General features: G+C 46.5%; 1 protein-coding gene across 2 annotated transcripts in view; it reads right to left on the minus strand.

Annotated features, from left to right (window-relative positions):
• Nucleotides 1-21,858, minus strand: part of LRP8 (LDL receptor related protein 8) — a 171,163-nt gene that overhangs the window by 9,951 nt on the left and 139,354 nt on the right. The window contains exons 5-11 of one of the 2 annotated variants that reach the window (XM_040565447.1): nucleotides 14,146-14,508; nucleotides 7,950-8,072; nucleotides 7,472-7,594; nucleotides 4,473-4,592; nucleotides 4,218-4,343; nucleotides 2,320-2,491; nucleotides 509-736 (exon numbers count right to left, since the gene is read on the minus strand). In XM_040565447.1, the coding sequence (XP_040421381.1) occupies nucleotides 509-736; nucleotides 2,320-2,491; nucleotides 4,218-4,343; nucleotides 4,473-4,592; nucleotides 7,472-7,594; nucleotides 7,950-8,072; nucleotides 14,146-14,508 (1,255 nt within the window). The remainder of the gene's footprint in view (nucleotides 1-508; nucleotides 737-2,319; nucleotides 2,492-4,217; nucleotides 4,344-4,472; nucleotides 4,593-7,471; nucleotides 7,595-7,949; nucleotides 8,073-14,145; nucleotides 14,509-21,858) is intronic. The other variant, XM_040565448.1, reaches the window with a different exon arrangement.

Raw genomic sequence — 21,858 nt, forward strand, 5'->3', positions numbered from 1 at the left:
ACTGCGAAGCCCCTCAGTCACTTCAGCTCATTCTGATACACACCTAGCAGAGCCACCTGTCCCACGTGCTCCTGTCCCACTGGGTACTCTGCCACACAACTTGCACCTGAACATAAACTCTTACCTTGTTGATCCCGTGCAAACTAACTCCTGGTGTTTCTGCTAGATCCGTAGACTCCACTTAGCCAAGTCGCCCGTACTCCAGTCAGACTATTTATTTCCCAACATAACCTGCGTGCCCGAGCCAGCTCAGGCCCATCTGACACATGACCTGGTATTATTTTCAGAGCTTTAACTGCAGCAGCCTTGCAGAGATTGAGCTGAACCATCTCTTTGAAACATCTCAGCAGTTCCATTTAAATTTAATGGATTTAATTATGTTTTAAAGATAAGGGCATCCGTAAGCCTTGATGGCAATGAGTAGTGCCTATGAGTTTTGTTAGAGAGGCAGAAAGACGACAGGAATTTCCCTGTTGGCAATGGAAATGTTTGTAGTTTTCACACCTACCTCCTCGTGGGGTCAACAGCAATGGCTCTCGGCTCACTGAGGTCTCTGTTAAAAAGCGTCCTCCTCCTGCTTCCATCTGCGGTGGCCACCGAGATAGTCTTGTTTCCAGAATCCGTCCAGTAGATATTCTTATGAACCCAGTCTATTGCCAGCCCTTCAGGAGAGTTCAGCTGGCTGTCTATCAGAATCACCTGCTCAGCTGTGTCGCTCGCTTTGTCTATGTAGGCACTGCAAAGATAAGACTCGTCACTGGACTGACACGCGGCACAGGAAGGGCTCTGCAGATGTGCATGGGGCCGGGCCGCAGAAACAGCTGAGTGCTGGGCAGCACCACTCTGACCTCGCAGGAAAAAAGTGCTCATGTGGCACGAGGATGGACACAGAAACCTTTATGGCTGCATGCTGCATCCTTCTGCGGCTTTCTCCTACATTTGTTCTTAACTCCCTGTATCTGGATGGCAGACACTTGCAGGACAGGGAACTGCCATTTTGCTACCTGCTTCCTGCTATAACTGCACAGGCTAGCAAAACTAAAAAATAAACATGTGGGTGTTATATATATACGTTATATATATATGTTACGAATGTGTTTGACTTAGGGCACATTAACTTCAATAGTATAATTTTACAGGATTCATGGACATTGGAAATGATGATTACACAGCTCGCTCTGCAGAAAAGATGGGACTTACAGCAAAGCTAATGCAAGCAGGAGTGAGAAAGAGAAAAATTCTGCTGTTTGGAAAAGGAAGCAGGCTTGGTACAGCCATATTTAGGGTATGAACGCTGTTCAGCCCTCAGCCCCAGGGCATTCACTGTCAGAGAGCTGCAGACGGAGCAGTGTCTCAAATTCTCTGGATGGATATGAAGCCCTTACCCACCCTGCCAGTGCCTGCAGTGTCAGACACAGTGAAAGCAGCCTGCTTTCTTCCGAACCATCTCCCCATTTTCAGTGCTACACAGGGCTGCTCGGGGTACCTGCCTAACTGCTGGAGTGTTAATAATCAGCACACCCTAGGCAAATTTCCCTGCCAGTGGCATGGGAGCTAGCACAGCCTGCAAAAACCCTGGCTTGGCTCCCATGCTCTGAAACCAATCAACCTTTGCCTGATCATTAGCTAAAATCCAAAACAAATCGCTGTAGGAGTTGCAATAGGGTGCAATAGCTATGCAAATCAGAATATACATGGGGAATTTTCAGAGCATAAATTAAGTGCGTTTTTGATTAGGCACACTTACAAGCCCTGGTACATAACACTGTGATGGATGCATAAAAACAGCTGAGAAAGGAAGGGGAACAAAAACTACAGAATGTGAAATACGGTCTGTGGTCAAGTGCTGTGAATTTAAATCTACCAGAGACTACAGCGGTCAACCAGCATCCATGCTGCTACTTCCTCGCTTCCACCATTTGCCTCCTTTGCATTTTCAGCTGCTAAATCCTTTGACGTTTCACATACAGCAAGCACACAGCACAGCAGCAGCCTCACACAGCACCACTTAGCAATATTGTGATTCAGTAAACAGGAGTCTCCGTGTAATTGCACAAATGCAGCAGGATCTATTATTGACGAAAAGCCTTCCTACATTATCAAACCAAGTAACTGCACAAGCCCCTGATTTCTTTGTCAATTCCTGAAAAGCTTGCAAAGTCTGGGCCACAACACGTAAGCCAATAAGGGAATAAAAGCCCTTGGGTTCACTGTGTTCACTGGATCCTGCATTGTTTTCTACAGATCGTCCTTACTTGGTACAAACTGAATCATAGCTTTACAAAGGTGCCAAAACACACATTCCCTCTTGCCCCTTACCTGTAGATTTTTCGGTAGAACAAATCACACCAATATATTCTGTTTGTTGCCACTTCCACATCCAGTGCCACAACGTTTTTCAGCATGGGAATGATGCGAGAATAGTCCCTTTTCACCAGGTCTATCTTACGGACCTCATGGCGGTTGGTGAAGATCAGGTATGGACTCTTGCCTACCACAGAAATAAGTGCATTTGTCATTTTAGCAGCTGGATTCTTTCATTCCTGATACAACAACAAAGTGAAGACCGGCCAGTCACTGATCTGCTTTGTGAGAAAGCTTTGCAGCACACCAGAAACAAGTGTAAATGGCTTCCAGAGACACTCTGTTAACACTCTGTGTTAACATGTAACGCATAGGGGGACAGTTGGACTAGGTGATCTTCGACGTCTTTTCCAACCTTCTAATGAATCTTGGAGACATGGATGGCGACAGCACCTCTGTGGTCACCAGATGTACAGCAGCTCTTAGTCTGCCCATTCTGCTAAGACACAAGCAAAACTTTAGGGAACGTCCTTACCTTCAATTCTACATTTTAGATTATAAATACAAGGGCCAGATTTTGGTGATTCATGGGCAGGACAAGGAAGAGACAGTCCTCTGGGCTGGCTGGAGGGAAGGGAGGCAGCCAGACTCAAGGCATGACAGAGCCACTTTGAATCCAGCAAAGCCAGGACTCAGTACCAGGAAGACGTTTTAGACCATAATGTAAATGCAGAACTTGCAGGCAGCACCTCAGCCTCCTTGGCTATTCAGAGTGGGCTCCAGGGAGCCAATTTCTGATGCTAGGAGGCAGACACCTACATGTGTAGGTTCAGACAAAGAGGTGCATATTCTTGCCATCTGCAAGTAGTACAGCATGTGATTCTCTGTGTTCCTAAGTGCCACTAAAATAGACTGCAAATCAAAAAGTTAAAGCTTCAGTTTGCTGGTTGTACACCTGCCTGTTTAAGGAAGGGACAGGATGGGAGACTCTGAACGACCTTTAGACTAGTCTGTCTCCAACAACAGCCAATAGAAGAACCTAGGGAAGAGCATCCTTCCACTGGGAAAGGCAAAAAGGAACTGAGGAACATGGCACTGGAGGGGAGGAGTTAGGACAAGGTTCTAGCTCTACATGGCATTACAGGGCTCCGAGCACAGACTCTCAGGTGCAAAGACATTTTCTGACCAACAAGTAGACTAGTGTCTCAGGATTTGGTAAGTTCTAATCCACTGCAGGTGTGAGACTAACAGACTTTCTGAGGACAGCAGGACACTGTACATATCTTATAGAACCTGGGGAAAAAAGCTACATGAACATGCAGGATAACACTAGGCAGGCAATCTTCTATTACAGGTAATTCATCCTTCCCCAGGAGACCCACCATTTCCATTAATGGAACCCTCAGCATGGCTAACGCTCTGTTCTCGCACAATTCAACTTTCTATCCCTCTGACAAATACATTCATTTCTGCAATGAGCTCAAGTAAACTGCTGGTGTTCGTGTTGGTATTTGCATATGAGGCTGGGAGGGTGGAGAGGTGGCTAACCTACCATCTTTTAATTGGGTTGTCATCTTCCTTCTAATACTATTACCAGTAAATGTTTTGCTGCACTGTTTTTAATAAAACCTGCCAAGAGACTTTCTTTTCTAGTTTTAGCTTCAAACAGCCAACTAGTGACTGTAATCTTGCTCTACACACCGTTAAAATATTCCGATCTGAATGATCAGTAGTTCTTGCCTAGAGACGCATCTGCTATCGCTGCAGCAGTTCTGCGCTGCTCGAAATGAATGTCTTTGCTTGCTAGTTTCCTTTTGTCTCTGTTCCTCCAGCCTCAGCCCTGCAAGCATGTTTTCTTATCAGAGTTGTGATGTTGAGCAATCAGAGTTTAAGTGCCTGTGGGGTTGTCTTACCTACAGCTTTGCAGTTCTTGGACAGGGTGTCCATCTCATATCCCTCGTAGCACTCACATTTGTAGTCCCCCTTGTAATTAATGCAGATCTGGCTACAAGCGTCTGGATTCTCACATTCATCTATGTCTGAAAGGAGTGTTTGAAACCCATCAATAACTTGAAATCAAACCATCTGTGATGGAGCAATGCTGAAGTGAATATAATCACGTCTCTGTATGGTGAAACACAAGGGACTGCTGTTTGCATGTAAATTACCTCCGCACGTTTTTTTATCCAGAAGCTTGTATCCGGGCGGGCATTCACATTCATAACCAATCTTCAAGTCTTTGCATATGTGTGAGCAACCACCGTTGTTCATAGAGCATTCATTAATACCTGGAAGAGGTATACAGATTATCCATGATAAAGGAGGCGTTTTAGTCATAAGACTGAATGAAGTTAAGGGTGGTCAATGTCCTCAGAAATCTTCCCATAGCTATCACCGTTTGGTAGCCAGGAGCTGGCCACACAGAGCATACGAGTGACTTCACAGATAGGAAGCCATCACCGTATCTCTTCCTTGCTCTTTATTATTCCAAACCAACACTGTTAGGATCATTTGGACTGAAAGCTCGTGGCAAATGAACAGGGAGCCCTGGGGATACAGCGTTTGCATCTCTGCATCTCATCCCATCAGAGAGCTGCTGCTTTGAGCATATTCTACCAGGCGTGAGGAACTTCCAAGGGACCTAAGGGTGCTCTCCAGGAGACTCCTCCTTCCCCATGCACTGGTTAATGTTGACTTTTCTGAAAGCTCTCTTTGAGCTTTAATAATTCATGCTGGGGGAGTCTCATCTCCCAGGGGCCAGCTATTTCAAAATACTGTACTATTTTCCCCTCTAGCTCCAAGGAATGATCTGTGTGACAATTCCAGAAAGCACCGATGTTCAGTCTGTCAGAGATGCTCCATTAGCACTGAGATACAGTCCTCCCACAAGGACCTCCCACATGACAGTCTTTGCTGGCAGCCTGCATCAGCCCAAGTGTGCAATTTATGAAGCAACAGCCCCCTCCTCTCCTGGGCCCCTCTCTAATCCGAGGCCACCTCTCTGATCCTGTTTTCCAGAGCTGAAATGAAAAACAGACTAAACGTATCCTTTTAACTAGAACTGAATGAGGTTCAAGAATGCTGATTTCCTATCAGAAACAACATTTCTTGTTGTAATTAACCTATGAGAAAGGTGAAGAGAAAGTCCTCTCCCTAAGTGAGACTGCTGAACAGAAGCTGTGGGATTTCAGGGACAGTGGGCTCAGTGGAACAAGCAAAACTGATTTACTTCAATCCTTAACACGATTTAAAGGCAAATTTTTAATTTAGCTTTTACTTCTTGCTTTCTTGCACACTGCAGGTGAGTAGCACAGCTGAGCCATTAAACCAGTGCTCTTGGAAGAAAATGAAAACAACCACAAGCCAATTAAGTCAGTAAGACCTGGAAAATATGCCAAAAGGAAGCCCAGCTCAGCTCTGGGATGCCTTCACCTTCCTATCAAAGACGAACACACACACTGATATCAATAAATTATTAACAGAGCAAGTTCACTAGGCTCCAAGAAGGTGTCCACAGAGTCACATTATGTGTTATCACTGCTCAATGATGTTTATTAATGGGTATCACCTATTCCTGTACTTGCAAAGGCCTCTAGCAAATTGGATCATAAACATGCACAACCGCTTTCTGCGAAATACAACAAAAACAATTCAACTAACTAACTAACAAGCAAACCCTCAATGAGATGATTCCCCTGGTTTCAGAGGTGCTTTGTGGAATGGATTTAGAGTCTTTAAATCAAGCATTGGTTCACTTGCTGTACTTCTCAACAGGAGCTGAGAAGGAACCAGTCAAAGATGCCAGCCTGCTGCCCTTCTGCTGGACAGCTGCTCCCTATTACTCAAACATTGGCAACATATTCACCACCTGCCTAAAATAAGACACATGGTGTTCTGCAGCGGGATCTGGGGGATCTTGGAGGGCACTGCAGGGTGTCACACATAACTAGACAGACACACTGAGCCTGCATGCCCTGCATCTCCTGGGCTGCTGCGTGGATTACCTGGGGTTGGGTGTTACATTCACAGCAATCCACATCGTTCTGCAATCTTAAAGAAACGTGTTTCCTTTGGAGATTATTCTCTGCTCAGCTTCCTAGCTCACGTGACACTAACTGCAGTCAGCCATGGCACCACCGTTAAGGTTGAGCACCAAGCCCAGCTGTGCTGCTGCCCAGTCTCCTGAGACAAACTGGGCTGCTGGCCCTGTTGTGAGACCTCTGCAGACAGACAAGTTGCAACACCCACTCAGAAAGACAGGGAGATGTGGATTAGTGCAGAAGAAAGCAAGGATGTACTGAAAGCACAAGGTAAGAGCATCCTTACTGGGAGCTCGCGCACACTTTTTGTCTGACACAGAGGAGAGACCGACAGCTCCCCGTGAATGCGAGATATTTAAGCTGCAGGCACTGAGCTCCATACTACTGGTGCTCCATGATGTCGTGGTGAGGGACAGCCCAGCAGCCTGTCCAAGGCTTTCTGCACGAGGGAAAAACAAGGGTGTTTTAGTGATGCTCTAGGCTGGGACTGATGCCTGCAATGTCCAGGGAGAAGGGTGAGAGAGGCTCAGCCCTCTGGCCTGTGGCTTTCCATTCTGCTGCCTGCCTGCCCAGAAGCAGACTGGGCTCTCATGGCTTGGCTGATCTCGGTAGCCCACAGCCCGCAGGATGCTGCGGACAGAAACCTGCTGCCATTTCTCCAGCAAGCAGCAACAACACACAAAACCCAGAAATGGCTGAAGTCTTATCTTAGTGGTTGCTGCCTCTCACTGTTTTGTCACCTTCAGAGCATGTTACCAAAGCTAAGTCTTTATGATGTTCTGCTCATGTTACAGGAATTCACAGGTAATTTTAGCAGTGAGGCTAAATAAACTGGTCTGTGCTGTGGAGGACACTAGTGTCTGGGAAGTCCTGTGCTCAGCTCAAACATCCCTCCAAAGAATAAAAACTGAACTGAGAAGGGCACAGTTCACACTGGCAGATGATCAGACTAGGCTACTAATTATATTCATGTGAAGGGTGAAGAGAGAATAAAGGCAAGGAAAGAGAAGCAGAGTGAGAAATAGAATTAGCAGCTACATGTGGTTACACTCAAAGCTGTGAGCACCAGATGGAGGAGAGGGGAAGCAGTTACAACAGGAGCAACACGTAGAAGGCAAGTACTGTACCACATTCTTTCAGAGGCTCGTCAGACCAGTCCCTGCAGTCTCTATGTGAATCGCACACTTTGCCTCCGTCAATGCACTCTCCACTCTTACACTGAAACTTGCTGGGACTTTCACATGCTGACTCTGTCATGTCGGGCAAGAGAGGAAAGTAACTAAGTTAGATGAGGCTCATGACAACAAAAAGCCTGACACAGAGCTTCAAGAGGGTGTCATTAGCAGAAATGGGATGGGATTAAGCAAATGAACATTAAGCTCGAGTATGATGCAAGGAACTTTTCAAGACGTGCAGTCTGCCTGGTCAGCACAATCATCTCTCCCAAGCAACCCCGCTGCCAGAACGGCTTAAACCTCTCCGCAGGAAGCAGCCCACCATGGCACAAAGGAGCAACACAGGCCTCCTCCTCCCTTTGCAGCGGCCATGGAGCTCTCACAGGCTTACACAACCGAGCACGAGGAGCGCAGCGCTGTTTGTACGTACCTTGGACGCAGCCTGCCTCGTCACTGTTGTCAGGACAGTCGTGCACCTTGTCACACTGCTTTGCTCCGTGGATGCAGGTCCCATCCCCACACTGGAATTCATCCGGCTGGCAGGTCACCAGAGCTTTAAAACAACACATCTAAGTGTTAGCCACGCAGAACTGGGAGCTTTTGTGTGGCACTTTTCACCTGACACTAGTGGAGTTCGCACCCTCCTTCAGCAAATGGCACAGAGCAGCAGCTGCTTCCACTAAGCAGGAGAGGCAGCAGCTACCTCAGCCACTGCCCTCCTGTGCCCCCCGACATCCCAAATCAGATTCTACATCCTTGTGAAGAAGAGCCCCAAAACCCACACGAGCAGACCCAGTCAAAACAGAATCAGTGCAGACAGTGAAGCTTCTCAGGTGAGACATAAGAAAGCAAGTGGGCAGCTAAACTTCCAACACTGAAGCTTTTCTGGACCCTTCAGCCCTTGCGAGAGGCCAGGCTGCATTTCAAACAGCAGCGCAGAGCGGCACTCGGTATGCAAAGGCAACTGCTCCTTAGTTCTGCCTTCCAAAAAATTGTGTTTAAGCTATGTTTTGAAACATGTTCAGCCTAAGGTCATGGGCAAGATACATGTACATTGTCTCTGCTAAAGCCAATGTGATCACACCAGGGATGAAGCTAGCAACACAGACACAATCACTTGGGTTACTGAACGCCCATGAGCTAACCACAGACCACTGGAAGGCAGAAAAGCTCTGCTGCCCTGTGGCTTGGTGTTTCTTGGGGTTACAGGCCGAAAACATCTCCACAGGGTCAGGCCAGACTTCAAGCCTGAAGCTCACTTGCCCTATTTAGATTATTACAGACTCAAAACAGATGTGATGAACAGCAAAGTTGGGGAAAAAATAAATCAGGCTGCTGCACTGATCATGCTAAAAGCAGTTATGTTTCCCTCCTCAGGGTTACACTAAACCTTCCTAGATGGGATCTGACTTGCAGTGACAAGGGTGCAGGCAGTGGCTGGCCAGCGAAGGGCTGCAGCCTGTAGCTCACTGGTGAAAACAGGCTCCTCGTTCCTGGGACATGTTACATGGCTTATTTCTACGGAGACTGTCTTCCAGATGTTTTCTTAAAAATCCTATTAAGGCAGCACACCCCGGAGAGCTCTTGATTCTAACCTTTCCATCTTGCTGATTGCAGCCTGGTGCCATATGACAGAAAATCACTGCCTCTGACTAGCTGGAGGAGGTCAGCACTGAGGGTACTACACAGGAGGCGAGCGCTACATGGCACACTTCCCTCGACAATTTGACAAACTGGTTCTAATACAAAAACTACTACTTTCAGCTAACCCCAAAGAGCCATGGACATGCAGAGGGCTGACGTCAGTACCGCAAGTATTGGTATGCACAAAGGCTCAGCATTGTTGGTGGTAGCATCCATAGGGTGCAGGATCTAGATTCACAACTGCTGCACGGGACTGAGCTCTTGTGCATCTACAGGCATTGAAGGGCATGAGACGGGGAGAGCAGCAACTGCAGGGTTGGTGGGGGAAGGGGGAAATCCTGCCTTAGAAATACACACTATTCACAGGAGAAAGGTTAGGAACTAGCACTGCTCCTTGGAGAGGAAAGCCATATGGAATATATTCATAAAAAGCTGCAAAGCAAGAAAAAAATCCCAAGCAGTAAGCACAATTATGGGACCAGCTGTGTCACCACATTTCAGCTAATAAACCCAAACGCAGAAATGGGAAACCTCAGTGGGACATCTGGGACAGCAGCTCCAAGCGTTTGGGAGCTGTTGCTCAAAATGGAGAACAATGAAGGAGAGGAGGAAACAAAGCTGTGGTCTGGGAGAAGCACAGACCACAGACCTAGAAGTGGCACTGAGTGCTCCTGCAGGGAGGCAGAGGCACTGCTGTTTGAACTGTTCCTGCAGTGCGCGACCACTTGCCTGAGAGACCACCTTCCCCATACACAATCCCAACCTCTTCCAAACTAAACCTCAGCCGTTGCAAAGCTTTTCCTGCTGTCTTACCTAAAATTCCCTTACCACAATTTCTTATTTTCTTCATCTTCCAACATGAAAACCAGTTTACTTCACCCTTTCTGGAGCAACTTCTACATGTGAAGACAGGATGGGATGGTCCTCCATTTCTGACTGTAGGTTTTAACTCCCCACAGACATGCTACAAGTAATTAAAGCCAATGGGGGCCTTGTCTTTCCTGGATCATGGAGCAGGTCTCCAGTTTATCAAGTACACCTGCAACACGTGGCTACAGATTTGGAAGGCAGCTGTTATAAATCCTACTAATTGTCCTCAAAGCTCTTCTAGAAAGCAGTTACAGCTAGATGCTAAGAATAGAAAGGTTTCTAATTCTACAACAAATTAAGAACTTTGCAGAAACTGCAAATATAACGATGCACTAACACCACAAGACAGAGAAAAATGACTGCACAGTCCCAGCTCAGTTGCTAAAGGGACTGCAAAACACAGATGTGCGACTTTTGAACATTTTTGCACAAAGCTCTTGCTTCAAGACTGGAAAACAGGCTTGGCTTTAAGGCTCGTTTCTCATTCCAGCAGGGCTGTGGAAGTTCAGACCTTTGAGAAATGGCCCTTGAGCCTCTTAATCAACACCCAAAAAGAGCAGATACAGTGACAGCTCTTACTGATCACAAAGATATTAAAATGAATATACAGCATTTCTATCTTTTGGTGCATTTTTCAACAGAAGAAGGGAGAATGCTATGTCTATACCTGGCCTGGAGAATGTAAGTTTGAGGTGAGAGGGCCAGGAACCTCGTTATCCTGAAGCTGGGACACAAACCCAGCTGAGCACCATGGGCAACATCCCAAAGACAGATATGAGCTGTGCTGTTCATCCGCACAACATGTTCAGAAAACTGCTCTGCTATTTTGGGGGGTTTATTTTATTATTTTATTATGGAATCACAGAAGTTTTATAGCCATCTTCTCAGCTCTGTAAATCAATTAGGAAACAATTTACCAAAGCCGTGCTAAATTAACAGGCACACTCAGACACACTTTTCATTTGCAAGTACTGGGCACAAAGCTGTATTGTGCAAATTCAGCAGATACTTTCCAGATTCCAAGTCTGAGCCTCTGTTTCTTCTGTCTTCCACCCCCCCCTCTTTTTTTCCCCCAAAAGTTAACTTAAGCTCAAGAGAACCCCAGCATTTGCAAAATGCATCAACCCTGTTTTATAGATGGGGGGACGGAGGCATGAAAGTGTGAGGTCAGGTCTTCAGGGATCTGTTTTCTAGCTGTCAGTTGTAAGCATTATTTATTCTCCCTCCTGGATACCCTAACCTGAGTTGCAGAGAATATTTTAAAATATAACCATTCCAGATTTGGAAACTAATAAATCAAACCTAATGTTCTTTTTATACATGCATATATGTATTTTTTGAGTATACATACTGGGGAAAAAAAATAACCACTCAGCATTCTCACACAGCTTCCCTGAAATGTCTCCTTCGCTCCTATTTATTTGCTGGTTTTGCTGCCAAAACCTGTTCACCAACTGTCACCCTTCGTTCCTGCTCCACTCATTTATCACCCCAAAATAATTACAACAAATAACTGGTGGTGGCCTCATGACATGTTTTTTAAAGCTCCCATCCCTCTGTTCTATACAATGCAAAAACCATATGATCCCCTTTTGCAAGAGAAGAGGGTACCACAGTGCTGGTACCCTCAGGTTTAACCGAGGGAAGCCCAGCGGTATCTGTGCCATTCCTGCTGCTACAGGGATGGAGCAGTGTCAGGCAGCTGCAACTCCCCGTGTGCCACGCAATACGGATCTAAAAGAGAATTTCTGGAAGGGAGGAAAAAAATAATGAAGGTCAATCCCTACACTCTTCACTCCAACAGACGAACGGTGATTGTGTGTTTCCAGACAGGTGTAAAGCAGTCAACCCTGTACAGAGGAGCTCGTCAGTAACTAAAACACAGGGCTTTGGCTCTCACGGTTTCCTGGCTTCCTGCTGAAGGCAGCACAAGCAGCTCCCATGCCCATTTCTCCTGGGTAGATAAGCTGCATCTTGTGCCGCACTGAGACTCACTGCACACTACAAAAACTTCAAGCACTGAGTGTCCCCTAGTCAGGGAAATAACGGTCTCAAGTCACTTCTGCCCTCTCTAGCCACATTTCCTCTTTCTTCCACTGGTTGTCAGCACTGTGCCGTGCTGCGGCCATGTCCAGCTGTGTCCTCTGCCCCACAGAGGCTGCCCTTGGCGAACCTGGAGGTGCTGCTTGATGAAGCTGCTCTGTAACTGAGGGCTGCTGTCACAGCCGTGCTCCTAGGCCTCGACAGTCTGAGCTCAGCTGGCACTTGCTGAAGTCTGTCAGATCATGGAAAGAAGCTGGGGAATTAAAATTCCTTCCAAGTTGAACAACAGGGCCTGAAAACTCATTTTAGATACATTCCATCGAAAGTGCCATCTGGAAGCTGCTCCCCTCTTCCACCACTTGGAAATAGAAGGGAGCTCACCTCCCCTCTCCTGAGCTGTGTGACATCAGCCGTCCTGCCAGGGCACCACCACTGCACGGAGTGCACCCTGGGGGGCAGAGACCAGCTCCCTTGCTGGAAGCCCCCTGTGCCGTACACCAGCTCTTACCTGTGTTTGTAACGAGGGCCTCGCCACTGCCTCCTGCTTCAGAGGGGACGCAAGGACAGGACTCTGCAGGAGGCCTCAGAATGCGCCAAGTCAGCACAAGTTGTCCCAGATAACAGTGCACACCTCCACCTGACAGGCTCCTGCCTGGCTTTCCTACTGTCACTTCACTCTGAAATGGATGCAGGAACCAACTGTGCCTCCTGAACCCACTGTCCCTGCAACACTGTCTGCCAGGGCTGTGCTGACAGCGCTTTGGGCACTGGGAGCACCGCCTGGGTACCTCCCGACAGGAGCTACGTCAGCTCCCGTGTCACCTTCCTGGAGATGAAGAGAAGCCATGCTGCCTGCTCCATCCGTACTTGGATAGGAAGGGGCTGACAGCGATGATATCCTTGTACCCAGCAGGTGAAGTTGCTCCCTAACAAAATAAGCTGGGCTTCTCCTGCTCTGCTCTTGCCTCCCTTTTAAAAGAGTCCTTGGCAATATTAGAGGCACACCAGGATTATCTACAGCTCACCCTGGTGCTCTCCTACCATGTAAAGAGCAGTGTTCACACTGTACCTTACTGCCTCCTCCTATTGCTAAAGAAGCCAACAAATTCACATCTGTCTACCTCTGCCCAGAAAAGAGTCTGATCCTCCCTCTCCTTGAAGAGCTCTCCCACACAGGCTGCTCTGAGGTCACCTGCCCAGACTCAGCGTTGGCCTGGTTATAGAAAAATGGTGCTGGAAAAAGGGAACATTTTCTTATGCACCTTTGTAAAAATGTCTGCTTTCTGCAGCTGGTTGCTGCCTTCCTCCCCAGAGGTGGCCCAATGTCAGAGCTACTAAATAGATACAGCTATTTAAATATTTTATTTTATTCCAATCTTGTGATTATGAATATTTTAGCAAAACATTTTGCTCTTATTTTCTTGTCTCCCTCCTCAGATAAGTGACCAGCTTGAACAGTTTAGTGACTAAAAATGGATGAAACATTCAAAATACCACGCACACCAACAACACCATGTTAAATGCATAAAGCCAGCTGAAAATAAATCCATTATTTATTAGCTCTGTGCCTGTAACAAGCCAAGCTCAAAGTGCATTTCAAACCGGATTCTTCAGAGATACTGCTCTTGAGTGCCTTGTTCAGTACACTCTAACTTCAGAGGCAGGAAATTGACTATTTTTTTTCGGCTGATCATGTATTCCCTTTGGCATTATGGCTTCTGACCTCCAGGCTGTGACCCCATTGTGCAGCCTGGGGGCTTTGAAATTTTTTCCCATTTTCCACTCCCTCCCTTTCTAGCGAAACAGATCTCCTCTGAAGCACAGAACCACTGAACAGCTCCTGCACCCCCTCTCTGCATGGAAAAAAACAAAAAAGGAGTCTGGAGTATACCTGACCCTGCTGAGATGGGGACCCAGCCATGCCATTTGGGACACAAGTACTCCTTTGTCAGACGCACAGTTGCTGCTCAGACAACTCGCATCAAAGCCTTGCCTCAGACCCCAGCCCATGGCGCCTTCTGGCTGCCCTCTCCCCCCGAGGAGGGCCCTCAGCCCCTGCACACACTCACGGCAATCCTGCTCGTCGGACTTGTCCTTGCAGTCCTCGTCCCCATCGCACTTCCAGTTGAGGTGGATGCATTCGCCGTTGCCACACTGGAACTCGTGAGCCGCGCAGGTGTTGAGGGCCTTGGCATCGTAGCCACACTTTTCTACGGATTCGTCCGACTGATCGTCACAATCCGGCTGGTTGTCGCAGACCCACAGCTCCGGGATGCACACGCTGTTATTGCACTGGAACTCGTTGGGGTTGCAGGTCAGAGGGGAGCATTTTCGTTCATCGCTGCCGTCCCCGCAGTCGTTGTCCCCGTCACACACAAAGATGATGGAGATGCACGTCTTGTTACTGCACTGGAACTCATTGGGAGAACAGGCTTGGGGAGAAAAACAAGCAGGTGAGCTGCAAGGTCTCCAACCTCCCCCTTGCCACCGTGCTGGCTTTAGCACATTACAAATGTCTGAGACAGGGGAAAGGAGAGGGCACAAATGCATTGTCTTGGCTGTCCTAAACTAAACTACATGGCAAGGAGCAGGTGAAAACACACTGGACATCGCCCCAGCTGTGCCCTGGAGTGCTCCCTGCCTTTGTGCTGCCCTGCAGCAGTAAAGGGAACGCACTGACCCAAGTTGTAGCCCCGGTCCGACCTCCCCACCACCCTTGTGGGCCATGGGCAGCGCTGCAGAAGAAGCAGCAGGAAAAATGGGGGGCCAGCTGCAGCCGTGCCCTGGTGCTGAGGCAGGAGCAGCCCCGTGAGCCCCACTGTATGGGGACCAGGGTGGACAGAGTGGACAGACCGCGAGGGCCAGAGGTGTGCTGGCAGGCGCCGGGGGGGACTCACAGCGCTGTGCTGTGCTCGGCGCTGACACCACCAGCTTCCTGGCTGTCACGAGCACAGAATCAGGTTTGAGGATTTCACAGTGTGCCTGGTTTTGGACATATTAAGTGGGATGTGTAGGGTAAATATTTAGTGAGTCGAGCATCAATTTAGCTGCAATCTGCCAGTAAGGCCCTTTACAACACACTGAATGCCTTCCCTGGAAATCACAACTCAGCATTAACATACAAATGAGACGTTTGTCAGATATGAAGCTGAGCACTGAGTGGAGCACTCTTGTCTGCAAGCCTGATGGACAGCTGAACCAGAGAAACCTGCTTAAATTAAAATTTCAGGTACTCCAATAACGTGCACTTAGCCCTCACTTTATTTCATCAACCAAATGAAACCGGGGGATCCAAAACCCTAGAAGAAATTTGCTTCAAGTACTTTTAATTAGATGTAGTTTAGTCTTTTGGTTAAAAAAATAAATAAATCTCTGCTTCTGCCCTTTCAGATATCTACAGGAAAGTTACACATTATATAAACTACAATCAATATAAATAAATATTTTTTTCTAATTGCATTTGGGAATCATTTTGTTTTCAGCAGCAGAGCTATTTATGGTCACTTCTGCAGAGCCCCTGTTACAGCCCCAGTTCAGACGTCCTGGTAGCTGCAAGGGGTGGCACAGCTCCCAGCAGCAGCCTCGCAGTGAAGGAGCTGATACACGCCAGCTTTACAGCCAGCAACGGGAACCCAGCGGTACCCTACTGAAATAAGCCTGCTTTATACCTGGGAGCAGAACTATTTACCTAGCAATTGAGAGTATGTTCTCTTAAGTCACTAATTTACTGAGTTGTACACTGATATTTATTTACGTTCTAGCTTGTGAACTCGCTGGGCTTCACTTGTCAAATTAAGCAGCCTGTATTTTGACACCAGAGCAAGACAAGAAATATATCTACTTCTCCCCTCCTGCCCTGCGCTCGGTCCCGTTTACTCCCAGGTTTTCCAGATGTTCCTGCGTCTGCCAGAGCAGCAACCTGACTAATTCGAGGAAGAAAAGGTTTGCCTTCCTTGGTGCGACACCAGGCACTGGCTACAGCCCAAGCTCCATCCAGCAGGGATAAATGGTGCAGAGAATCTCAGCTGTGTGCCCAGCCTTACAGCACTAATCACACACCACAGAGCGAGGCCACCAAAGGAGCGCCTGTGTTAGCCACCAAACACTGGCCAGGCAGCTTGCCCAGGCTCCTTCTGTACTCAGGAGGGTATTTTGGGGATGGAGAGATGCCCTCACCAGCAACTCCTGCCACACACCTTGGGATGGGAACTGTTCCCTGGAGGGGCCAACCTGTCGCCTCTCCAAACAGAGAGGAACCGGGATCAGACAGCTAACGTTAGGAGATGAATGCCTCTCATAAGGACCCGAAATACAATCGCAGTCTGGTGGAAAAGCATTTAAAAAACCATTTTGCATGACAGAATTGAGACTATTAAAGTGCTGCAGCCCACACACAAGTTCTGCTCTTTTTCTTCATTCAGCATACTTTTCTAGCCTTACCCAATAACTCGAAATAAAATGCTCTGTTAATCCCAGCCATCAGCACACAGCAGTAGGACCTAATGATCTCTTCAGATGATGAATAATATGGAACTGCCAAATGGAAATTTAAGGTAACAGTTATCATCTTTCCAATCTATTCAGAAAAGGAACTGAGGAACAGGAATATTTCTAGGTCTACGTCCAATTTCTGTAACAGATCAAGGCTGAGAAGAATAAATTGTTTTTCTGGCATTATTTTGACCAATCTCAGAAACATGCCAACAAGCAAAATTTTCTATAGTCCTTTGATCCCTCGTTTTTGGGCAAGGTTATGATTTGCACGCTGCAGATGTGCGTTAATTTCCTTCTCCCCAGCTGTAATGAGCCCATCTCTTTTCCTTCGTTGTTTTCTTGCTTCCACCTCCACCCCTCCTTCCATCTGTACACGTTTCTCTTTAGAAATTTGCTGTATTGGCAAATTAGAGGCGGATAAATGCGTGTGGGACACACACAATGGAAGTTTGCACAAAAGCTCCTCCTCCGCACCTACAGATCCCAGTCCAGGTATAAAATTACTGATAATCACCGTCAGAAGAAAACAGAAGCAATTCACCTCTTGTAACCTCTCATGAGGACTTTCTCAGGGAAGCTGCCCTGCTCGGAATGGGCTGGCTGCTGTCACCGTGCCGTGCCAGGGAGGCCCCCGGGCAGCCCCAAAGCTGTCACCAGGGCCACCTGCAGACACGGTGCTGCTGAGATGGCTCCTCAGGGTGCGATGCCAGATGGGAGCACTACAGAAGGCTGCTCCAGGCACCTCCTGGTCAACTCAAGGAATGAAAATGCCCTTTTCTTCATTTATAGACCAAACGGTCATCTTTAGGCCAGCTCAAGTGGGACAGTTCCTTCGGGGTCACATGTGCCTTGAGCAGAGACCTCTGTGTGTGCAGCTGGCTCTCCTGCTGGCGCCCAGAAGGCAGACACTGTCCCAGCTCCTCTCACCCTTTTGTTATCCTCTCTGACAGCTAAAATCCATGGGGCATGCACGGATAAAGCAGTCTGCAGCTTCCAGCCACTTGGGGACTTGCTCTGGCGCAAACAGGCAACAGAGAAGAAAAGCTGCTTACAATCCTGCTGCACCCGTGCAAGAGCCAACGCGCTCCTGCTCCCTGGGCCCTCTGCTGTGCGGTTTGGCGAACCTAATAAAAAGCAGCACTACAAATTATCTTACATGGGCAGCTGGAGAGATGAGGATGGGGGAATAAAGTTCTGGGGACAGTTTGCTTCACATCTCCTTTCATAAATCTGTCAGGGTACCTGCGCAGTCCTATCGCTACAGCATTTCACTGCCTCCAGAGCCTTTCAACAGAAATGCCTTGAATAATAATTAAATTATCACCAGGGTATCTTTTTTTTGACTCCAGCAATTTGTTAGCATTCTCTGGTTTTGCTACCTGTCCTATTGTGAGCTTATTGGTGTGAAACAAATGAAACAAATATTAGCTTGCTTTCCTTCGTACCAAAGAAATTAATAAATGTCATACTCTCAGGTGCAAAAACTACTGCAAATATGAAGTGATCCCAGTAGAAATATTGTCAAGAAGAAGTGTTTGTCAAGAAGTGTTTAACCAACTGGTTTCAAAGCAGTATATGAGCATAATTACAAAAGCAGATTTGTAGGGTACTGTAACCCATTAAGATTCTTCACACTTTTAGGAAGCAAAATATCACACCTAACAGGCAGTGGCCTGTAGACACTACACACCAGAGGTACTCTGCATTCATTTCTGCCTTGTACTAAGGATTGATACATACAGCACAAACACCACAATTTTTGCCTCACTGCAATATTCTCACGTCTTGAGAAGAGTGCAGCAGAAGCAGTCTTTGGAAAGAAGAAAAGAAAGATTCTGGTGGTGGAGTTAGTGTTACAGTGCTGGTTTTCCTCTGCCCTGAGCCAGGATTTAACCTGAGGCTTTAATGAGTAGGTGCTCCTGGTGTAGGAGCAACAGCCTTGGCTCATGTGCTGCACCAAAAAGTTAAGATAATTCTACCACATGCTTTTTATGTGCTTATGAAGAAAAGTAAAATGCTCTAAAAATAGAGGGTACTCTTTAGGAACCATAATTTAAAAACAAAACAAAACAAAAAACAACCAACCCACATATTTGTACATAACTTTTCTACAACAGACATTTGTACAAAGCAGGGATCTTCAAATCTGGATAAAAATAAAAATGTGAAATAAACATTATAGCCATCATTAATAAGAGCTGGGAATGATGTACAGTGGACTATTATCGCTTCCCCTGCTAATCTTTAATTAAAGATTTTTGGATTTGCAGTAAGAATCTGATATTTTATTAATCTTTTTCATCCAAAAACTGAGTTCCACTTGAAATTATATGAATGGCTTAGAGAAAAATAATTATTTGGTAAAATTTATGGTGAAGTGGATAACAGCAATTACTGACACTGAAGAGAAGAAAATGAGATGAATTATTACGCTGCAGTTTTCTGACACCCTCCGCAAGAAAGACAACTGAAAAAAAAACACATGGCTTATATTTCTTGTTTTCTTAAATCTGATCAGGGATTCTCTGAAGAAGGCAAAGGATGATTTGCACCTACTAACACTGGCACTGGGGAAATGGAGATCTGCTGTTGATTTATCACAGCTTGAACACTGGCAGGAGAGGCCGGGGGACTTCTGAAACCCCTGAGCTGCAAGGTTTAGGATCTGAGCTCCTCATGGCTGCAGGAGTGGGATGCCTGAGCTCCATCTGCCCAGGTATTCTGTGTGGAGAGCAAATCCAGCCACCACAGCCCACATAAATTAATCTCTGAGCGGGACTGGAGATAAGGAGGTCACAGAGTCCAGGCAGGCTGAATTAAGCTGGGGCTCCCAGGCCAGTTACCAGTGCAGCCATTGTGTGGGTCTTATTGACTCAGTATTTATTTTCAGGCTTAATTGTCTCTATATATTTTGTTTTGTCTGCAGAAAATCAGTGTGCTTACCACATATCTGAATATTTAATACAGATCTTTGGTCAAATACCAGTCTTTAAAGAGCGGATTCGTGCCTAGAAGGACAAGTTTCCCATTGAAAGCTGCCCTCCAGGAAGGGCAGCAGAAGAGACAGAGGTAAATGAAAATGACCTTGAAGTGCATTGCTCTGAAAAAATGACAGGCCTCCCATGGAGGGAATAATGCAGCTGAATTGCAGTCTCACTACTAGCGGTGGTTGTTGCTATGGTGATTGATACCGAAAAGCCCATATAGATGAAGACTGCAGAAGGAATAGTAATTCCTGATATTGTTCAGATCACTAATGGAGCTAAGGAGCCATTTCACGCACTCTTGCAAATTAATATTTGCATGCACTCGCTGCCTTTGCCACACTGCTCCCCTCCAACACAAATGAGTTATTTTCCCCCTCTCTGCAGCAGTATTTGCATAGTATTAGTTAATTATAATGGAGCAACCAGATGCCAAAGCCCCTGCTGATAAATAATGGTTGGTTCAAAAATGTATTTACTGTTTTCGAATATATTTCTGGACAATCATATATTCATTCCAAGTGATTTAATTTTCTGAAAATAGAATTCATTAGGACCCTACAATTTATGGAGAGAAGCAGCTTATGTACAAAGGATATGTATGCTCTGAATTTCTCCTGTCTTTAATTTTGTGTGCAATAAGACTGCTAAACTCATATGTGCAGTCTCCTCAACTTCACTCCATACTAGGAAAGTGTTATGAAGTTTATCATTTTTATTCTGGCTAAATGATTGAAAATAACATCAAAGTAAGAACAAGTGAGGCATAAAATAAAGCAGCTTGGGGGCAGGGGAGAAAAAAAAGGATGGCCAGAATGCCTAAGGTTGGCAGCTTTTTGCTCAAACCACAGACATCCCACAAGGACCTTGTGAGAATAAAGACCTATCGTTACTCTTTTATATTCTGATATAAGCAGATGAATCAGATTGGAGATGTTTTGTACTTGCCAAAATTTAAATGGGAAAAAAGATATGCTGGGATGCGTTTAGTGGGTTTCTGTTCTGACTTCGCAAATTGGAACCTGTATGGGACACGCTCACCTCTATTCCCTCAGACATGACTTATTTATTAAAAAAAGCAATTTTACAAATTAACACCAATTTGGCAAATCCCTCAGAAACATCTAATAACATCCGTGAAACTAGCAGCTGCTCTGATATTGTTACACAAAGTCTGTATTTCTGAGGAATGTATCTGTAGTATCCAGCAAGCAGAACAGGGCACTGCTGCCACAGCCTTGATCACGCGACAGTACGCACAAAAACCCCACATTACCGTGTCTGCACGCCTCTGTAGGACGCCCTGTGGCTATGAGGGTTGCCTGCACAGACCTTTCTGCATGATCAGGGGTTCATTTTGCCACTGCCGAGTTTAGATCACAGATACTTTCCCAGGACTGGCTTACTCCATACATTTCACCTTCTGTCAATTGGGCACTTCACTCTGTGCTCATCTGCTAGCACAGACATGCAGTGTCCCCTCATACCTGTCTGTTTCTTCCATTGCTTTCTGGTTTCTTACGTCCAGCTCAGGAAAAGGATTGCACCAGAACCTTAAAAGCTATACTTTAAAGTTAAAAGGTACACAGCTATGTTGCTGGCCTGTCACCACCTCCTAACCCACACATTTCCAATCAGAGAGATGGCAGCAGTTGAAGCAGTTGGAAAAACAGGACTTCTACGCTGCCACACCTCGGAAGGGAAGCCTGGAAGTGTGTTACAATCCACAATACTTTGCTTTATTGAATGCAGATACAGAACGAGGGAGCAGCAAGTGACACTGCAAAGCTCCACGCACTACTTTATTCTCACATCATCATAACTGTGCCTATCTCAAAAGCACGCGCGGTGAAAAAAAAAATCCCAATTCTTAGGTACAAGCCAGCTAGTTGATGGAATCATTGCACAGGCCTATCTGTCAAGGACAGAGCAGAGCAAAGCCACATTGGCCACCCGGAGGATATGTTTCTGAACCAGTGGGCCAAACAGGTAAGGCAGAGCTGGTGCACAGAGAAGCCTGGCTTCAGCCTGACGATCTGGCAGCGACAGCAACCCGTGAGGGCTCATGGGTTTTAATTCAGCTGAGTAATGAGGGACAAAGCGGTGCTCACGTTGCAAGCACTGAGGTCACAGCCCCATAAAATCTCCACTTCCACTGATTTAGTTTGCTTAATGGGAATTCTCTGCAAGAGGAGATATTTCTTCTTATTGCAGTTGCTTCCCTATTAGCCTTAAATATTCACTGCATTTACCACATGGCACTGTTAACTCTTCCGGAGCACAAACAAAGGAGCTGTCACAAAC

This window comes from Cygnus olor, chromosome 8 (genome assembly GCF_009769625.2).
Source record: "Cygnus olor isolate bCygOlo1 chromosome 8, bCygOlo1.pri.v2, whole genome shotgun sequence".
Taxonomy (NCBI): Eukaryota; Metazoa; Chordata; class Aves; order Anseriformes; family Anatidae; genus Cygnus; species Cygnus olor.